Source organism: Lampetra fluviatilis, chromosome 49, assembly GCF_964198595.1.
Source record: "Lampetra fluviatilis chromosome 49, kcLamFluv1.1, whole genome shotgun sequence".
Classification (NCBI taxonomy): domain Eukaryota; kingdom Metazoa; phylum Chordata; class Hyperoartia; order Petromyzontiformes; family Petromyzontidae; genus Lampetra; species Lampetra fluviatilis.
The window spans coordinates 9935831-9955182 of NC_136323.1; the positions used below are offsets into that span (position 1 = coordinate 9935831).

The 19352-nt window shown below is 47.9% G+C and overlaps 1 protein-coding gene across 1 annotated transcript in view; it reads right to left on the reverse strand.

Moving 5' to 3' along the window:
• The window catches only part of LOC144948364 (glycoprotein-N-acetylgalactosamine 3-beta-galactosyltransferase 1-A-like), a 33298-nt gene extending 27916 nt beyond the window's left edge, over positions 1 to 5382 (reverse strand). Inside the window, exons 1-2 of the mRNA XM_078877792.1 lie at positions 5059 to 5382; positions 1894 to 2564 (exon numbers count right to left, since the gene is read on the reverse strand). Of these exons, the coding sequence (XP_078733918.1) occupies positions 1894 to 2564; positions 5059 to 5245 (858 nt within the window). The 5' untranslated portion in view covers positions 5246 to 5382. The remainder of the gene's footprint in view (positions 1 to 1893; positions 2565 to 5058) is intronic.
• Positions 5383 to 19352: the final 13970 nt, after the last annotated feature.

Genomic DNA, 19352 nt, shown 5'->3' on the forward strand with positions numbered 1-19352 from the left:
TAATTATTCTTAATATTAATAACGGAAAACAGGGCATAGATACAACAAAGGGGCAGTTACCCCTTTGTGTTAATGGGTTTATGTTATGATAAAAGTGTTGCCTCTAAAGAACGACGTCTGCGACTCAGTTGGACTCACTTCAGTCGCATGAAATCCCGTCACCATTTTTGGTCGCCTAAAATCCCGTCACCAATTCTGGTTGCCTAAAATCCTGTCACCATTTCTGGTCGCCTAAAATCCGGTCACCAATTCAGGTTGCCTAAAATCCCATCACCATTTCTGGTCGCCTAAAATCCCATTACCATTTCTGGTTGCCTAAAAATTCCATCACCATTTCTGCTCACCTAAAATCCCGTAACCAATTCAGGCCACCTAAAATCCCGCCAACAATTCAGGTCGCCTAAAATCCCATCACCATTTCTGGTTGCCTAAAATCCCGTCACCATTTCTGGTCGCATAAAATCCCATCACCAATTCAGGTTACCTACAATCCCATCACCATTTCTGGTCACCTAAAATCGTGTCACCATTTCTGGTCACCTAAAATCCCGTCACCATTTCTGGTTGCCTAAAAGCCTGTCACCATTTCTGATCACCTAAAATCCTGTTAGCAGTTTTGGTCGCATAAAATCCCATCACCATTTCTGGTTGCCTAAAATCCCGTCACCAATTCAGGTCGCCTAAAATCCCATCACCAATTCCGGTCGCCTAAAATCCCGTAACCATTGCTGGTCGCCTAAAAGCCTGTCACCATTTCTGGTCTCATAAAATCCCGTCACCATTTCTGGTTGCCTAAAATTCCATTACCATTTTATTTTATTGTTTTATATTTTAATTATTTTATTGTTTCGCTTCTACGTGACTACCGAAAGAACCAAGAATATGCCATTACCATTTCTGGTCGCCTAAAATCCCGTCGCCATTTCCGGTCGCCTAAACTCCCATCACCATTTCTGGTTGTCTAAAATCCCGTCACCATTTCTGGTTGCCTAAAATCCCATCACCATTTCTGGTCGCCTAAAATCCTGTCACCATTTTTGGTCGCATAAAATCCCATCACCATTTCTGGTTGCCAAAAATCCCATCACCAATTCTGGTCACCTAAAATCCCATCACCATTTCTGGTTTCCTAAAATCCCATCACCATTTCTGGTTGCCTAAAATTCTTTCACCATTTTTGGTCGAATAAAATCCCGTCATCATTTCTTGTCAGCAACTCAAACTGTTGACTGGAAAAATGATCAGTGTGCCACCTTTAGACAACAATGGCATACGGAATGGCGGGACATACAGGTGGTTAGCAAAGACCTTGTCGGGCAACCCAACCAAACCGCTTCCTGGCCTCTCACTGCTCCGTAAACTCTGGATATTGCACAGCCGATTCGCTCATCTCCCAAGGGCAAAATAAAAGACGGTTCCACCTCCTACTGCAGAGTGAAACAAACCATCAGGCGGCAGCACCAAAACGATCCACCATCTTAACTACCAACGCTGTTGAGTGGCTAAAAAACAAGATATTGCTTCATAACGATCAAACAAAGACGGTCACAGTATCGCGTGTTTTCAGTTCCTCTTCTGTGGCCGTCTGGAAAACTCTTTCGATATTAGGAAGCCACTGGAACAATACATTTTTAAATCTAGATTGAAAACGAATTTCTTAAGAACTGCTAAATGTGTTTATATATTTTTTCTCATTCCCCCGCACCTCTGATTACGTACGGTGCAAAATAAGTTCAACATACATACACATACATGACCTTTGTTACCATTCCAAAAGTCAGTTGCCTATCTCTGCAACACAACGTATGAAAGAACAAGATTTATCCACAATCATTATCGCTATGAGTTCAGTAACCCTTTCATTCACCATTACAATCGCGGTGCATGACTCACCAGCTTCAGCGGATGATACGAGTAGTCTTTGTACCAGAAAGGCTGGCCGACTTGCTCGTTGGTGAGCAGCTGTTCCGGGAACACGCCGTGGAACGCCTCTCTCTCCAGCAGGTCCCTGGACTCCCCTGCCACCACCCCGATCTTTTCCAAGCATGCAGCGATGCCCACGTCTTCCGCCTTCGCCTCGTCGTCGCACGCCTTCATCTCGACGGCCTCCACGAGCTTGGACACCGCCCGCCTGCTCAGCACGTAGCCACTGCCCCCGCTCATGTAGCCCTGCTTCACAAAGTACTTGAATCTCCGCCCGAAGAAGATGGGCTGCTCCGCCGAGTAATTGGATAGCAGGAGCTTCAGGTTCTCAATGATGACGAAGGTGTCGTCTTCGGCCTTGAGCACCCAGTCAATGTCGTGGAGGTGGTGCCGGTGAACGTACTTGAAGGCGTCGACGGTTCTGCAGTATTGGTTGTGGCCCGCGGCGTCTTCCGTCCGCAAGCCGATGGTGCCGTAGACATCATCCGCCTGGGAGCTCATGAAGAGCGCCACATCGCAGCGCTTGGCCCATGACGCCTTGATGTGCGGGATCTTCTCCGGGGCACTCTTCGGATCGACCATGACCCAGCACAGCAGGCGCACTCTCTTGCTCAGCGCTTCCGCGGTGGAGTTGTCTAGGCCTGCGAACAGAGAAAGACATCGTGCGTGCAAGTCCACGCGTGACGTGATTTTAAGCCTTCGTTTATCGCCGTGTGAATTCAAAGTTGTGAATTTCCCATCAACTCACGAGGCCAACATCTATGGCTGCAGCAGACAATGCTGCAGGGAAATTGAACCAATCCAGTAGGCAACAGACACAGACTGACATTACTCCAGGCTCTACTGCTCAATAATGCATGCGCGTGTTCGTGAGCCATCACTCCCACAGTTGACCTCTGCTGAATTAAGGAAGTATTGTAAACATCCAACATGACATTCACGAAGTTAAATATGTAACACCATCAATTGCATTCAATGAGTGTTGCTATTGCCTCGTGAGACGCGGCATCGTTCATTCAGTTACTCTCACAGCAAGCAGGGGGACGCCACGGCCTTGGAAGGTAACACTGCACAGCTACTTCTGTAGTCTCTTCAATAGGCCCATGTCCATACCAGGACACTTAATATTCCCCACGAAAAGCATCTATTGCATTTCAAAGTGAAGGTTTATATACATATATACACACACATACAGTAATACCCCGGCTTTGTTGGGGATGCGTTCCTGAAAGGTGCGACGACAAATATTATATTGAATGTAAATCGAAGAAGCAGTTTATAGGGTAGTAGTGGGTTTTCCCTCTACATTAAGAAACTTGCATTTAGAGTATTTGGCTGCTATACATTTGTAGTGTAATAGCGCTGGCTGGTGGACAACAGCGGCAACTGTGGTGGACAGACAGTACACACGCCGGTGAGCGTGAGCACGGTGTGTTAGCAGAGCAGAGGAACTAGGGCAAGGTTCATGGAGGACCCCATCTGGAGGCCCCTGAAACCTGCTAGCGGGTTCGAGAAGGGAGCCGAGAGCGGGGGCTTGAGGCTGCCGGTTCTGGGAGTGGACTCGTCTCGTCGTTGCTGTCGTCTCATCGCTGTCGTGGTTGTCGTCGCTAAACGTCTCCGCTAGATATTGCGCTACGAAGGATAGTTGTTGGCTATCTCAGTCAGCACCAACAGTGTTAGACGGCTAGTGTTGTGTACAGGCGAGGCTAAGCTACTGTGGAGAGTGTGTGGACGAGACCGTGGGAGTTGTTACTAAAGAAAGTGCCTCCTAGAAACTCTGTCTCTGAATCGTTGACACTACACATTTCCACATGATAAGCCACTTCGTTGAGCTATCATTTGTGATCGGTCGCTTTAGCCAGGTCGCTTCTGAAAAATAGCTATACAGCTCAGTGGGCCTTTTCTGGTAAAATAAAAAATAGTTTATTTGATAAAAATTTCCCCCATCAACATCGACTGTGCTAAGACCATGGGCACACTCCACTTGAGAACCTGGTTCAACCTCGAGTGACTGCAACCCACACTATCCTGATTTGCTGGGGAAAAAATTGTTCACTGCTCAGATTGAGAAGTCTAGATTCATAAACGAGAAAGTAGGTGAAAAAATGTGTGTAGGAAAGTGTGGAAGTGTGAACAACAGTGTATACAAGTGTAAGTGTACGTAGAAATAAATATTTAAGTTAAACTCCCCCTCTGCCCCACCCCCCTCTCTATTTAAAGCCTCGACACAGAGACGTTGTCTTTCTGTGTGCCTATGTGTGTGTCTCTCTCTGTTTGTCTCTGTGTGAGTCTCTCTCTGCTTGTGTGTATGTCTGTGTGTCTCCGTGTCTATGTTTTGTCTCTCTCAAATTTAGCAATATTTGAAAGAACGTAATCAACCAGGTAGGGTGTTGACTATTGTGTTAGCCGACTCTGTGTTGTATTGAATTATATTTCCAAGTTTACTCTGTTTGTTTTCTCATTCATTTGTACCTGATGATGGTTGCTTGTGTTGCAATCGAAACGTCGTATTCTATTATTATTTTATTTTATTTCTTTCTACATGACTTTTCCGAAAGAACCAAAGAGTAATTCCTGCAGTCACGAAAGCTTCGAATCTAGTTTGAAGTGTAATCAACAGTGTAAACAAATGTAAGTGTAAACAACAGGATGTGTTCGTAGATGGTTATTGTAGGTAGGCACCCCACACACACACCTATTTTAACACGTAGTAGTAAATGTGTCCTTAAACCCGCCACCACCTGACACAGCCTGAGTAAGGTTTGTCACGGAAACAAAACATGCCAATTAGTTACTAGTTCAGCATACCGATGTGTTGGAGAGTAAACCCACAACATTTACAATTCGAATACGACGTTTCGCCAGTAATTACAACTACTGTATCATGTTTAACACGAAGGCTACATTGGGCGGACAGCCAGAGTTACTCGAAGTGGAAATGTTATGTTGTGAGTTTACTCTCCAACACCTTTTCAAGTATAGTAGTAGCAGCACATTAGTCTTCGTTTATTCCAGAGTTACACCCCCCCCCCCCCCCACGATAAGACCGACTGCGGCGTTTTTGATTGCCCGAGCCATGAGCTGTGATGTCCAGGAGTGATCGTTGCGGGCGTGCGAATCTTCTTCGTCACTCACCGCCGCGGCTCGACGCGTCCAGGCCGTGGCCGAGGGGTCCGCCGCGGCGGCCGTCCGCCTGCGCGTGCCACCCCCTCGCGTGCCACCCCCTCGCGTGCACAGAGTAGAAGTAGCAGCAGGAGAATCCGCCGAGCCAGCCGAAGGCGAGCAACAGCCAGGAGCGTCGGCGGGCGTCCCGCGCGCACATGGCTCAACAGGGCGAGAGCGGCAGTAGCAGCAACAACAGCAGTAGCAACAGCCGCAGCAACAGCAGCGGCAATAGCAGCGTTTCAAAGCAGCAGTAGCAGCAATCACGATCGCCTCCCTCCTCCCTGATCCTCCTCCTTCCCCGCCCCGTCGCACGCGCGGAGGCGACGCCTCCTCTGCTGCGCGCTGGAGGAGGTCGCGCTTCGGGCGATCCGCGAGTTGCTTTGACGGAATCGTCAAATGCCATCAATCGCGCTTACAGTTGAGATGAGAAGGTTTATTTAAAAAAAGGAGTACGGGGTAACAACAACAAACCATTAGGCACGTTCGTGAGTCAAATCTAAGAGGCACTGTTTCGTACCTCCGATTGGCACGGTTGGCTACGTAAGGTGCGAAAGACGGTTCAACGTACATACGAAGGAAGGGCCATTCTTCATAACACGTAGAGAGGTCAGAGAGAATAAAGAGATTAAAGTTGCAGACTGCACTTTACACCATGGGACCTTGGTAAGAATTACATGTTTTGATATTTTCTGATGAAGTTGTTAAAATTGGCGTAGTAATGTGTTATTAAAACAGTAGCTAGTGAGTAACATACAACCCCTTTAAATAATCAAACATGTATTACTGCATAAACTGATTTGTATTAAAAGTCGGATTGTAATATATTGCTGGCACATTGCATTGTGGGTGTCCATGTGGGAGTGTGCTCTTTAATTATCAAGGTCACTCTAACCACGAGCAGCATTGTCCAACGGGTGGAGCCATTCCTGGGATCAATCATTATTTCAATTGAATCCAAGAGGCTCTCAAGGAACCAGGGGCGGTTTCTTCATTAGGGCGATTGGGCGACGCACCACCAATGTCATTCAACCACAGAGTCACGCTAGCCGTCACTGTGCCTCTGGATATAGTCCAATCAGCGTCATGCTACATTCTGTGGAGTACCGCCTCTTTTTGGGCGATTTCCCTCCAGCTGAGAATCGCCCCGAGTGGTCCCATAGACTTACATTCAAAGATGTTTTTTTTAGAACGGGGGCGCTGCAATGCATTCTCTATGGCTTCCGGGAGGGCTCGCCCTAACGTGCTTACGTCATCATACGTGCTTACGTCATCATACGTAAGCACGTTTCATCCAACAATATAAATTGTCGCCACCTAGTGGAATCTTTAATAAAATAAACTTGAGTGGTTTGTTTTAATAGTGAGTATAGAAACAAACAAGATGTATTGTAAGAGTCACTTTATTTTTCATTAATATTAAAGAAGTGAAGTTGCCTTTACATGCTTAAGCTGTTAATTTATCCATTGCATGGGTGGACCTTATCCTTATCAATCATCCAGACATTTGCCCCCCCTGAGAGATTTTGCAGGAGCCGCCACTGCAAGGAACAAAGGGGCTTTCAAATGTATATCAAACTTTTCAATCATCGCGATTGAAAACTAATTTCTTTAGACCTGCTTTGTGGGTTTAGTTTGTTGTCATTCCCCCGCACCTCTGGTTAGCGCAGTGGCTACGTACATTGCGAAACGAAATAAGTTTAACGTACAGTACATACAAACGATCTAAAACTAGGTTTCTTTGAGTGTCTTTTATCCCTTGCCGTCCAATGTTACCGACAAAACAAATGTTATGTAAACAATGTGTGTCCCAGGAGGTCGCACGTATATACGACTATAAATGTGTAGAGTAGTATGGAGACGTGACGTCATAGGGGCCGTCCATAAAGATGTCACGCACCTAGGGGGGGGGGGGGTCAGACATTTGTGACGACGTGTGACGGGGGGGATGTGAGAAATGTGGCGTCACATCAAAATGCACAACTTTAAATATGGACAACACGTTCTACTTACTTAAATATACTTTTTTATAAATGTTTTCTCCTACAACATCAGAGTGCAGCGCCACATTAAATACGCACTACAATTGACAATAGTTTAAAGCGATTTGAAGCATGTTTTATTTTTTTTGGGGGGGGGGGCGGAGCTTTGTGACATCATATTTGAAGGGGGGGCGGTCTGACTTTTTGTGATGCCGTGGGATAAAAAATCATCCAAAATCGAGTGACGTCATTTATGGACGGCCCCATACGTACTGTGCAGTGTGATGACGTCAAGTCACCACGGGGTACTTAAGGGGGGCCCCGTGACGAAAGCGGGGTCGTTGTGGGAGCCCGGGATGGACAGCGGTTGAAGAGACAGCCAGGGGTAGAGCTCAAGGAGTCTGGAGAAGCCGGCTGTAGTTGTGGAAGGTGCTGCTCTCCTCGGTCTGTCGGTGTTGGCTGAACCCCCGATCCGACTCGAGTGAGAGAGCCCAAGAGATAGCCGAGGCTAGGGACAGACAAAGCCGAGGGTCCACGTGAAGGAACCAGTGTAGGGCACCTACCTCTGGTGGAAGTTGTCACCAACCCTTGTTAATAAACCGGCGCAAGCCCTTACTTGAAGAACTGCCTCTGCGTCGTCATTACTATACAACAAATGGATAAGGTTTATCTCGCGCTCAATAATAAAGCTACGTGGTGAGGGTGAGGTGTCCATTCGGCCGTGGCGGCTGAGCGGCATTCATCTTGAATGCGAGGCAGATGTCACCTTCTCGTCTCGTTCCCACCGGAGATGAAGATGTGGCGAGTGGGCGAGTTGATTGTGGTGTGATTCGGGAGGTTGAAGCTGTGGAGGCCGACGTCCGCCTCTCCGCTCCCTGTGAGAGTGCGGGGCGCGACGTCCACCCCCTCCTCTACCCCCTCCTCTTCGGCCGCCTCTCGCCGGGTCCCCGCCGATCGGGTGATCGCCCCCCTCGCGCCAACGCCCTCTCTGAGGGACATCGCTACTCGGATGGCTAACCACCGCCCGGGGTTATCTCCCTCACGCACACGTACCCCACCACACAAAAACTAACACGGAGGCGTGCATGCGCGCGCCCCTGCAGACGCGTTTTTCCTTCACAAAGCTGGCGCCGGCCAAAAGGAACGGCGGCAGTATGAATATGCACGCGCCCCTAATCCGCGTGCCCGCAATGCTGATGCAAACTGAAAATAAACGGCGGCTAAGGGCTATGGGGCACGCCTCACCGTTAACGCTATTTCTACTGTGTAAACGCGCTGCGTAAAGCGCGCTGTGTAAACACACGCGAGCGCAAGCACGGCGCAAACGACGGCGGCTCTGTGTGCTGCAGTACACACACCTCATATGCACACTCAACTCACACCACCCCCTCGCTGCAGCCCTGCGCTCACGCCGGGCACACCGTCTCTCCACGCAGACGCGCCACACACAGATCACAGACGCTACGCCGAGGTTCTGCCCACACACAGAAATCACATTACACAGATATTCTGTACTAGAGTTGATTAACGGCGCAAATACCCGACACGAGAGTATTAACGGCGCAAATACCCGCTACCTAGAGGGGGAATATTTCGCGAGGAAATCCTAGCCTAACTCTGCCTCTGACCCCAGTTACACAAACGCTCTACCACATACCTCGTAGCTGTACTCACGGCGTCCCACGGACGCTGTGAGAGTCGGAGGGATAGGGACGAGCAAAAACCTCGCTTATCGCTGCCTCGTAGCAGCACTCTGTTGTATCTATACCTTCTTTTTATTTTATTTTATTATTTTTATTAAGAATTATTCTGCCAACATATATAATACATTTTTTTAATAGACACGGGGCAACTTGGGAGCGAACAAAGACGAACCCGTTCCCCCACTTCCACAGATGCGCGCACGCCTCGCCTCAAAGGCCAGAAAGCATGAAAGAGGGCAATAAAATGTCATTAATTCCACACACACAAGCCAGGAGATGACCCTCATAAAGTTGGCAAGCAGGCAACTGCTCAGAAAGGAAATTAACACATGCCTCCAAAGATAAATAAATAAACACACGCGCAGGGTGCTTCAATGACGGAGCACAGCCGTCTTTGTCTCCCCGCAGCACGGACAGCAGGATTTTCGCACGCGAGCAGGTGGCATTTCCCATGGGGAGATCGGGCCACGATGAATTACCGTGAACACGGCTACGACATGCATGGAGTCACTTACAATCAAATCACAATGAAACTAAGCAGCAAATAAGTCGCATTTCAACTTCCAAACCAAAACAACTTAAGCTGTGTGAGACAAAGGATATAACGCCCAGAGCGAGGGAGGGGATCATTAAGCTCACTTAACGCGTAGGTTTTCGCGACAAATATTATTCATAATCAAAACGTATTGTGATTGTGTAACCTCGATACGAATGCGAATCGTCGGTCGGGTTTAATGAATGACTCGGGTGGCGCCGGTCGCGAGGAAACCCCACCCCTCCTTCCAGAATGACTACACAGCTGTGTCTTTAAAATAAATAAACACACACGCGACACACACGGACGGACACGCACACGAACAAAGGAAAAAGTTATATGGCCCGGCCTTTGAACAACTCGGGAAAACCGAGTGGATTTTCTCAATATAAGCCGAGGCAAAATCCATTCAAAAGATCTCGTCTCCGGGCTACGGCCCCCACCAGAGATCTCCAGGGCTGCGGCCCCCACCTCTCACCAGGGCTCCGGCCCATCTCCTCTCGTCGCCGCCAACGAAGAAGCTCTTCCGTTATCCAGAATGACGAGGTTCGCGGGGTAGCGACGTGCATCAACAAGCTGAGGTCTGCACCACCTAAGAAGAATCGCTACCCTGAGTCGCCGAGCTGCGAGTGAAGCTGACGGAGATTCCAGCTATCACTCTCGAGCCAACAAAGACACCCAACGTCCAACCTGCAACGAACGAAGCATCGCTCATCGTCAGAGTGACGACCAGCGAACAACCTGCAGGAAGGGCGGAGATCGTCAAGCGTCGACCAAGCGAGCAAAACACACACGCGAAGCAGTGGAGAGAGCCTGATCAAACGGCTGTGAGGAGGAGGACAGCGCCATCGAATGCGCCGTGTGTTTGATACACACACCGACCAACGACCAGTGAGAACCACAAGACGTCCAGCAGCGACGACGGAATCATCGCGCAACACGACGGCGAGCGTCGTGCAAACTTAATCGAGCAGTGGAGAGAGAAATCAAGACGGTCTCGCTGCGGCCACGCCCAAGCGAGAGGAACTTCTCTGGCGGCGGGTTGTATCCTACTACACCACACAAGCTAACGACACAACTCCCGGCTCTAAGAAAATTTAATTAATTTTACAAGGGGATAACGCACACACAACACGCACACGAATACGATTTTCAAAAAGTTATCTTTGCGTTTCAAAAAGGGTTGCCATTTCAAGGTGGTGCATTCAAATCAACTGATCGTGCAAAGCAGTTGCTGCCGTCGAGTTACATGAATAAGAAGTGTTTTAGTCATTCAATTTCGTTAATTGCATAATCTTGCTCATTAATTTATTGACGTATGCTTTCGCCTTTGCATATTAGAGTGTCATGTATTTGTTTAGAATTTAAATTGCTTAACACCAAGAGTTCGAGTGTTTCTTCCAAGTCCATGCAAAACTGTCTTATTCATAAGAACTGTTACCTGCGATGAGATATTAAGTTGGAGACCTAAAATAACATAACACACACTAAGATAATCAGTAAATGTTTAATCAATGATAATCGTGTTATCCTGATTGATACAACTCTGGATAAACGAAACAGCCTAATTATCATAACTGCTCACGTTAACATAATCGCAAGCATCTGCATAAATTACTACGATTATCTCCGTTATTATCATAATTTATGCATATAATTACACACATTAACATAATTGATGCAATTTGCGCATTTTTCGGAAAATTATTCATTTTTATTATTTTTATCAAAATTTCATAATCCAACATATACAACATCTCCCTGGCATCACACGGATACTATGAGCGGCTCGAGGAGGCAGGACGGCAGGAAGGGGGTCTGGATCGCCTGGAGGTTGAAGATAACTGAACTCAAACTTGATTTGGCGCTTTCATGACTACAGGGAATTACTCTTTGGTCCTTTCGGTAAAGTCACGTAGAAAGAGAAAATAATAAGTGCAATACTAGCATACGCCGTTCCGATTGCAACACAAGCAATCATCATTAGGTACAAATGAAAGAGAAAACAAAACCTAGTAGACTTAGAAATATAATGTAATACAACACAGATAGTCGGCTAACATGACAGTCAACACCCTACCTGGTTGATTACGTTCTTCCAAAGATTGCTAAATTTAAGAGAACATGAGACACATAAACAGACACAGAGACACACCGAGAGAGACAAACACATAGGCGCCTCTGTGTCGAGGCCTTAAATAGAGAGAGAGAGGGGGGCAGAGAGGGAGGGGGAGTTGAGAAATTAGCATGTCAATGAGAGACATGGGTCTACAGCAGGACCAAGAGCAGAGAGGGGGGCAGAGTGGGAGGGAGGATTGAGAAATTCGCATGTCAATGAGAGACATGGCGCTACAGCTGGAAACCAAGAGCAACAAAACGAGGGGGGAGAGAGAGAAACCACACTAAATCAAACTTAGTAAAAATTTGGAAATGTAATGCAATGCAACACAGAGAATCGGTCAACACATAATTGACGTATGGCCTGGTAGATTAGGTTCTACCAAGGATTGCTAAATTAGAAGTTAAGTGTGAAATTTGAGAGAGAGACAAAACACAGATACGGAGACACGACAGACACACGGGCAGGGAGAGACAACACAGAGACACACAGAGAGAAAACAAACTTAAAACCTCCCCGTAGAGGTTATTCAAACTTGATTGGGCGCTTTCGTGACTGCAGGAAATACTCTTTGGTTCTTTCGGTAAAGTCACGTAGAAAGAGAAAATAATAAATTATCAATGCGGATCCGCGTACGACAGTCGATTTATAGCAGGCAGCAAGTTGGTCAACACCACGTCTGAGTAAGGGTCTTGCGTGACGTGGACTTTATCGCACCAACCTACCGTTTGACCTTCAGCAGCCCGAGTGCCAAGGTCGGAGTGAATACACACGTTTGGTGATGAACTGGCAATTAAGTTACCAACTTTTGGAAATACAATTAATCAACACACACATGAATATATATGACACGCGATGCATTAACTTAATGGTTTACAGCAAAATTGGCTCGTCCCCACTGAGTCGCGCGGAGTACAATCTCGCGAACGCCCGGCACAGCGCAGCACGTGCTGCCTTGCGTCCCAAACTCTCCTGTGAGCCAGCCTCGTGATTGGCCGTCGCGGTGCAGACCAAACCGTGGCCGTGACGCCAAAGTCCCTGGAAGCGCTCGCACACAACCACAGCTCCTCACTGCGGTGAGTGCAGCAGGCGCGGAGGCCTCGGTGTGGAGTCTCCCACTCCAGCAGTGGATAGAGCACTCTGCTTTGTGTGGGCACCTACACAACCCGGTAGCAGTGGATAGAGCACTATGCTTTGTGTGGGCACCTACACAACCCGGTAGCAGTGGATAGAACATGTATGGTCCTTGGTGCAGCGTTGCCTTATGCTGTCGCAGTAGCCGCGTGCACTCGCGACTCTTTGTGGTCTGTCCACACTCATTCGGGAGATGGAAGTACTCATCTCGCCTGCTGGAGTACTTTCGCGGAGCTCCTTAAGATTGGAAAATTGTTGAGGCTAATCTTTTCGATACCCAGGTTTGCGGGGTGGCAATCTCAGAACAACTGTCACCGCGTCCTGTGTCTGCGATCTACCGGTTGCAAAGCTGCTTCATGCTCCAGATGCTAGGCCTTGTTCACTGCTTCCCTTCATCGGGGGTTTTGCGCGCAGTGAAGAGTGTCTCTTAGTTTTTCGATTTAAAGCTTTCGTGACTGCAGGGATTCATCTTCTTGGTTCTTTCGGTAAAGTCACGTATAAGCTGAGATACTAACAGTAAGTAATACATTACAATTCTATGTCACAAAAAATATTATATGCTTCCAGCTAAACTTTTACATCACACGGGTCTACCCCGTACTATATGCTGCCATAGACAAACCCAACATTAAATTATATACTGTATTACTATACACCACCCTATACCTTAAAATAATACATAGTGTAATATTACACTGTGTATTATTCTATCCACCCTACTGTATATCACACTGCTGTATATTCACTATACAATTACGATACTATATATTGCCTTATACATTGTATTAAACATTACAATGTTATACTATTTATTATTATACAATCTGCTATACACTATACCATTGACCGTCGAGTGAAAGATACTAAGAGGAAGCAACGAAATATGTCAATGGAAGAGTGGTAGTAGGAGACTTGCAGCGGAGCAAAGAATCCATTCCCTGCGGAGAATACAAGATATAGTCATGCCAGTGAGTGGACTGCGGTCTGAAAGTCGCCGTAAACGTGAACACAATCAGTTAAGATCCAAAATGGTTTATTACGTCCTTCCAATGATTGCTGAGCCAGAATCCATCTTCTCGGTTGAAATTGTCTCTGTGTTTGTATATGTGGATCGCCTCATGATCGAATCTCTCATGGTAGCCAGATGGCTTGCAGGAACCTCTGTCTTGGAGAAGTCAATGTCATGTGAGCCCACTGAATTGTAACAGTGATCTGCCACGGCTGAGGTGTTTGTCCTACCGTGTTTCAGGTCTGCTTTATGTTCACGGATGCGGTCCGAGACATGTGGTTTGGTTTCTCCAATGTAACTGCTACCACAGAGGCAACTTAGTTTGTAGACGCCAGGGTACTGTATGTCTGGAACCACATCTTTTACAAACGGGATCAGATCACGGATTTTATGTACTGTGTTGAATCGGACCTGGATCTTGTGTTTAATCAGGATTTTGGAGATCTTTTTTGTGACCCCAGCAATGTAGGGTAAGGTGATGGTTTTGAAAGGCTCCTCAACAGGATCCTTCTTGATATGCAAATTATTTTGTCAAGGCGCCCTTCCCCCCTTCCAACCCAGTTTAAATATACGCTCCAAGCGTGGTGGTGTTTCATTCAGACGCTGTCTCCCCGACAGACCTGGTCTTCACCTGAGGACGGCTGCTTGCGTTGTGGCCGAAACGTCGTGATAATTATTTTATTATGTTTTATTTTTATTATTTTATTACTTCCCTTCTACGTGACTTTACCGAAAGAACCAAGAAGAGTGTCTCTTTGGCTTCGTGACTAAATGCATCGTTGCTGTACAAGCAACGCAGGTGGAGAAACCGTGACGGTGTTTGAATGCCCTCTTGGTGTGGGCACGGTGCGACGATGCATAGAGCAGGCAGCAAGCAGTGTGAACCTGTTGGTTTGCATGACAGAGCTGTGGCTCGATTATTACCTTCAATAGGACAGTCTGATGTCCTGTAAAGAGAGACTGTTCACAATTTCCAATCTGGCAATTAAAGTCACTTTGTTAATAACAAAAGACAAACTGAATGAAGGCATTGAGTTCATCTTAGGAGCAAAAGACAATGCCAATGCAGCCATTGATATCTTCCACACATAAAAGCCAGGTCTGGTGCCTGTGTGCTGGTGGAAAATGCGTTATTCTTAAGTTCATACCAACCGATTGGCATAGCTAAGGGCCCACGCGTGTAGCCATGGTCACACCACTGGTCTGGTTGTATCGGCGTCCACTGTAGGATAAAGTAATCGAGAGTGAGCTCGGGTTTGGCAAACCTCAGTCTTCTAGTCGACAGGGTCTGTTCTTCCCCGCTGTTGTTACTTAAACGGCTAAGGCTACCGCGTTATTGACAAATGTGTCCAATTTGTGAAAGTTGCGCTTTTGCGCATTTGCCAAAGCAGTTACATCACCAATAATGTGTTTGTTAAAAGGTGGTTGTTTCCGGATTTCCGTCGTGGTTGTCAAAACGGTAATCCTCTTTCCTAAAGTCAGGGCCCGGTAATAGAATCCGAGTGGGATGTTCCTCGTGAATGCAACGAGCGGAAAGTACACCGTTGCTTCAATTGCTGCAACCAGAGACGGGATCGAACCGACGTACTCTGGGCTGCAAGTGCAGCGCGGTGACCTTTGTGACAGCAACCTATGCGACAGCTCCCTTCGTTTCTCAGTTGAGAATCCAATGAGCACGTCATGGTGAGTATTCATCTGGAGTGACACGTCTAAAGGTTCGGCCAACCGGTTTTACTGGTTTGTCTTTCTTTTCATGCGATTACCCGTACAAGGCAAAAAAAACCCTTATACAAACCACCTCCTATTAAAATCCAACGTTTCCGCGGTTGATCTCTTGCGTCGAAACTGCCTCTGTGCTGTGGAGTCCGCCCGAAACCCATTTTGTTTTCTCTCCCTCTCTCCCATTTTCTAGATTCGCCTTCTCAAATGCCACGTTGACGGGGGGGGGGGAGATTCCAACCGGTTGTTGAGAGTTTATGAATCACGGCTGTGCCACTTGAATGAGCTGCGGAGGAAATTAACAAAAATTGCTCTCCGTGAGTGGCCACAATGTACAGTTGATTAAACGCGGTTCCTGAAGCACAAGGGGCCAAACAAAAAGTCCAACAGTTAAGCGGCCAGCGGCAAACAGCACTGTCAACGTCGTGATAGTCGGGAGTGAACGCTTGTCTTGAATTGACAAGAAAGAGTCTGTGGTAGACCAAGTCCACCACGTGGGTGAACGAAGCATCGCTGCGTAGAGTTCAGGGGAAGAGTAACGTACGTATGTACAGTCTGTTGAACTTCTTCCGTACCTTACGTAGCCAACCGAGCTAATCGGAGGTAACCATGGTGACTGTGCACGTGGTGGTCACTATGAGGGTGCTGATGGTGAGCCCGTGTCTGTGCCCGTCTAGCGCTGCCCTCACTCCGTGACCCCCGCTGCGGTGGATGTGGCACAATTTATAGCGCAGCTTGTGGTGCAGCAGCTCAAGGCGGCTCTGTGTGATGCCATGGCAGTCGCGATCACGATGGCTATTCATATCAACTGTGGATATACTCTGCAGGCCTGTTGTGTGTAGGTGGGGGAGCGGTAGTGTAGTAGCGGTTTGCGCGCTGCGCGACGAGAACCCGGTGACCCAAGTTCGACTCCCGATCACAAACCAACAGCAGTGACGATCGTGTCAGCCGGTCCTGGACCTCCTTCTAAGTCGACTCGGCCTCAAATGATTACCTGGTGGGGCTGTGTAAAAACATCGCCACTCTAGGGAAACAAAGGCGGCCGGGCGTGGTGATGGCCACCCACCCGGTGTTTGTATGTGCTGCTACTTGCTAACAGCACTTGCCCCAACAGTCTGTTCAGGCTACGCTGTCTTTCTACGAGCGCGGTGTAAGTATCACGAAACCTTCCAGCACTCTCGTCAATGACACTGCAGCCGTTCAAAATCATATAATAAGCGACGTTTCGGGAAATGGTCCTTCTTAATTGCAACATATATAGAGAGAGGCCAAAGAGAGACAGAGTGGATGAAACAGTTGGAGCCTGCACTTTACACCATGGGGTCTGATAAGTATTGGATAAAAAAAAATCTGATTACGTTGTTAAATCGGCATATGAATAGTTACCTAATACTGCAGTAGCTATTGGGTAACAAACACACCTTTCAAATATCACAAAGGATACTACTAAATAAACTTATCATATTACTGTATGCCCCTATTGTTGCTGTCTTCATTGTTAACCTGCCTTGGCTGGATTCCAGGCGCGCGGGCAGGTGAGCGGCGGTGACGTCACAGCGCACATCAGCGCAATGACGTCACCCGCACGGCACGACGGCACCGGGCTCGTGCGTGATGACGTCACCCCTCGCAACCCCATCCGCGATGAAGTCCACGCAGGTGCGCGTGAAACTCGATCGAAAATCATGCCACAGTACATTTGAAATCAAAGTTTTTTCTCGCTAGATGGCTGGAGAGAAAGACGGACGGTCACGTTCGAAGGACGCGCGGGCTGCTAGTTTATATTGTACGTATGTTGAACTTCTTTCGCACCGTGCGTAACCAACCGTGCTATATTAAAAGTTAAACTATGAAATGTCTCTGCAGTACATGGCATTGTGAGAAAACTTTGTTCTGGTGAGCACAAAAATGACTCCGTGACATCTACATTTAATTATTGTTCTACCGATCTGCAGCGCATTCCTGGGCCAAATCACCATCTCAAAGGTTGCGGTGACCGGTTGCTGCTGCTGCTGCTGCCCCCGCATCCACTCCGGTTCCACCTGTCGCTCAGCCGTGACATTTTGGTTACGAGTAAAGGTTGAGGGTGCGGTTCGATCCGGACCTTTACGTTTGCACGTCTGTCACCTTGTGGTCGCGTGCATTTATTTCCTGGTCCTCCGGTTTTTCCCCTCCACATTTAGAAACACGCCTTTAGATTATTTGCCTGCTATATATTTCCACGGGATAAGCCACTCTGTTGGGCTATCATTTGTGGCCAGGTGGCTTCTGAAAAGAGCTACATACCTCATTGGCCCGTACCTGGTAAAATGAAAAAATATAGTTTAGTTTCCACCACTGGCTCACAGACGAACCCCTTCAATACCCATTTAATGGGAGGAAGTAATTTTGTTCAACCAAGTCACGGGGTGCGCGTTCGCAGACATGCCAGAACTGTAAGCACAGTTTGGTCCAGACGCGCACTCAGACTACTGCTATACTGTATTATTATTTTTAAGTGAAAACGGGGATAACATGCACAATCCGAATATACAGCAGGCGTCAGGGTCGGGATTGAACCCACGACATTCCGTATACCAGGCGAGGTAGTTAACATCTCGCCGCTGTGGTGCACTCGCCCAAGCGCAACTGCACACGCACGGCTCTCGCACCCCACCCGTTCGCATGCCAGGCCACGCGGCTTACACTCTTCTCCTGCTCGTCAGCAGTCTGTGCTCGCGAGTCACTTGGTTGGGTGAACATTGTTTGGTGCTGCTGCTAGATTGACAGTCAGTAGTCGCACTGTAGCCTTAAAGGAACATTCTTTGTGTGCTATGAAATATATGAAAGGCAGCGTGTCGGGTAAATGAGCCATTTTTCATATGCTCTGAAGAAGGGTCATTAACCGAAACGGCGCCTCCCTCTGAAGACGCACAATGTAATTGACGAGTTGTTGGTTTCCTAAAGCCCTCCCCGACGACTCACGTGGGTGCTCACAGGGACACTCACCTTGGTGCTCACAGAGACTCACCTGGGCACTCGGAGAGGACTCACCTGGGCACTTGGAGAGGACTCACGTGGGTGCTCACGGGGAGACTCACCTTGGCGCTAATGGGGAGGCTCACGTGCACGCTCACGGGGAGCCTCGCTTGCGCGGTCACCTGGGTGCTCACGATGAGATTCACCTGGGTTCTTACGTGGTAACTCACCAGGACGCTCACGGCGAGGCACACCTGCACGTACATGGGGAAACTCACCTTGGCGTTCACGGGGAGACTCACCTGCGAGACGGCCATCCCTGTGCAGAGTCACGCGTCCTGCGCAATCCCCCCTCAACAATCAAATCGATTTCTCAAATTCGCGTCTGGGCTATGATCCGCGTGCCTCTCCATGCTGTGTGTCTCCCAATGCAACTCTTCACGCTTATTTGTGCACTTAATTCCACTGTTTTCGTCAATTCGCCGTGACTTCCGACGCACGCGGCACAGCGGGTAATGGTGGAGTGGCTCCCGTGAGCATCCGGTCACCTCCGCGGACGGTGTGCGTGTGTATACAAGCATGCGTTTCGCGTGACACAAAGACGGCCCTGTACAGGTATCGCGTGTGCCACGTGTAGCCACTAGTGACACCCAGTGGCACGTAATCCCACGGACTGGCCACCCGACACGCTGAAGGCCCTTTGCCTTTTATGTTAACACCATGGACTTCTCAACTATAAAACTAGTTGTCCTTACCAGGTAAGAAGGCCCACTGAGCTATGCTGTAATGCTCTTTTTAAATCCTTTATATTAAGTTCGCTTGCTTGCTTGCGTGCTTGCGTGCTTGCTTGCTTGCTTACGACCGTGCAAATCTTTCGGTCGTTTTTTAACACACTTCCCGTGATCCAATCGAGCTGACATTTTCCGCACAGACTCGTTGTGCGTGACAATAAATTTTCGTGAAAATTTTTTTCCAAAATTTTGCACTTTTTAGGAAAAAATAATGGTATGACTGTGTGTGTGTGTGGGGGGGGGTCTGTTTGTATGTATGTGCGTGCAAGTCTTCATCCTGGTTCTGGTTGTATGTGCTTGCGTGTGTGAGTGCGTGA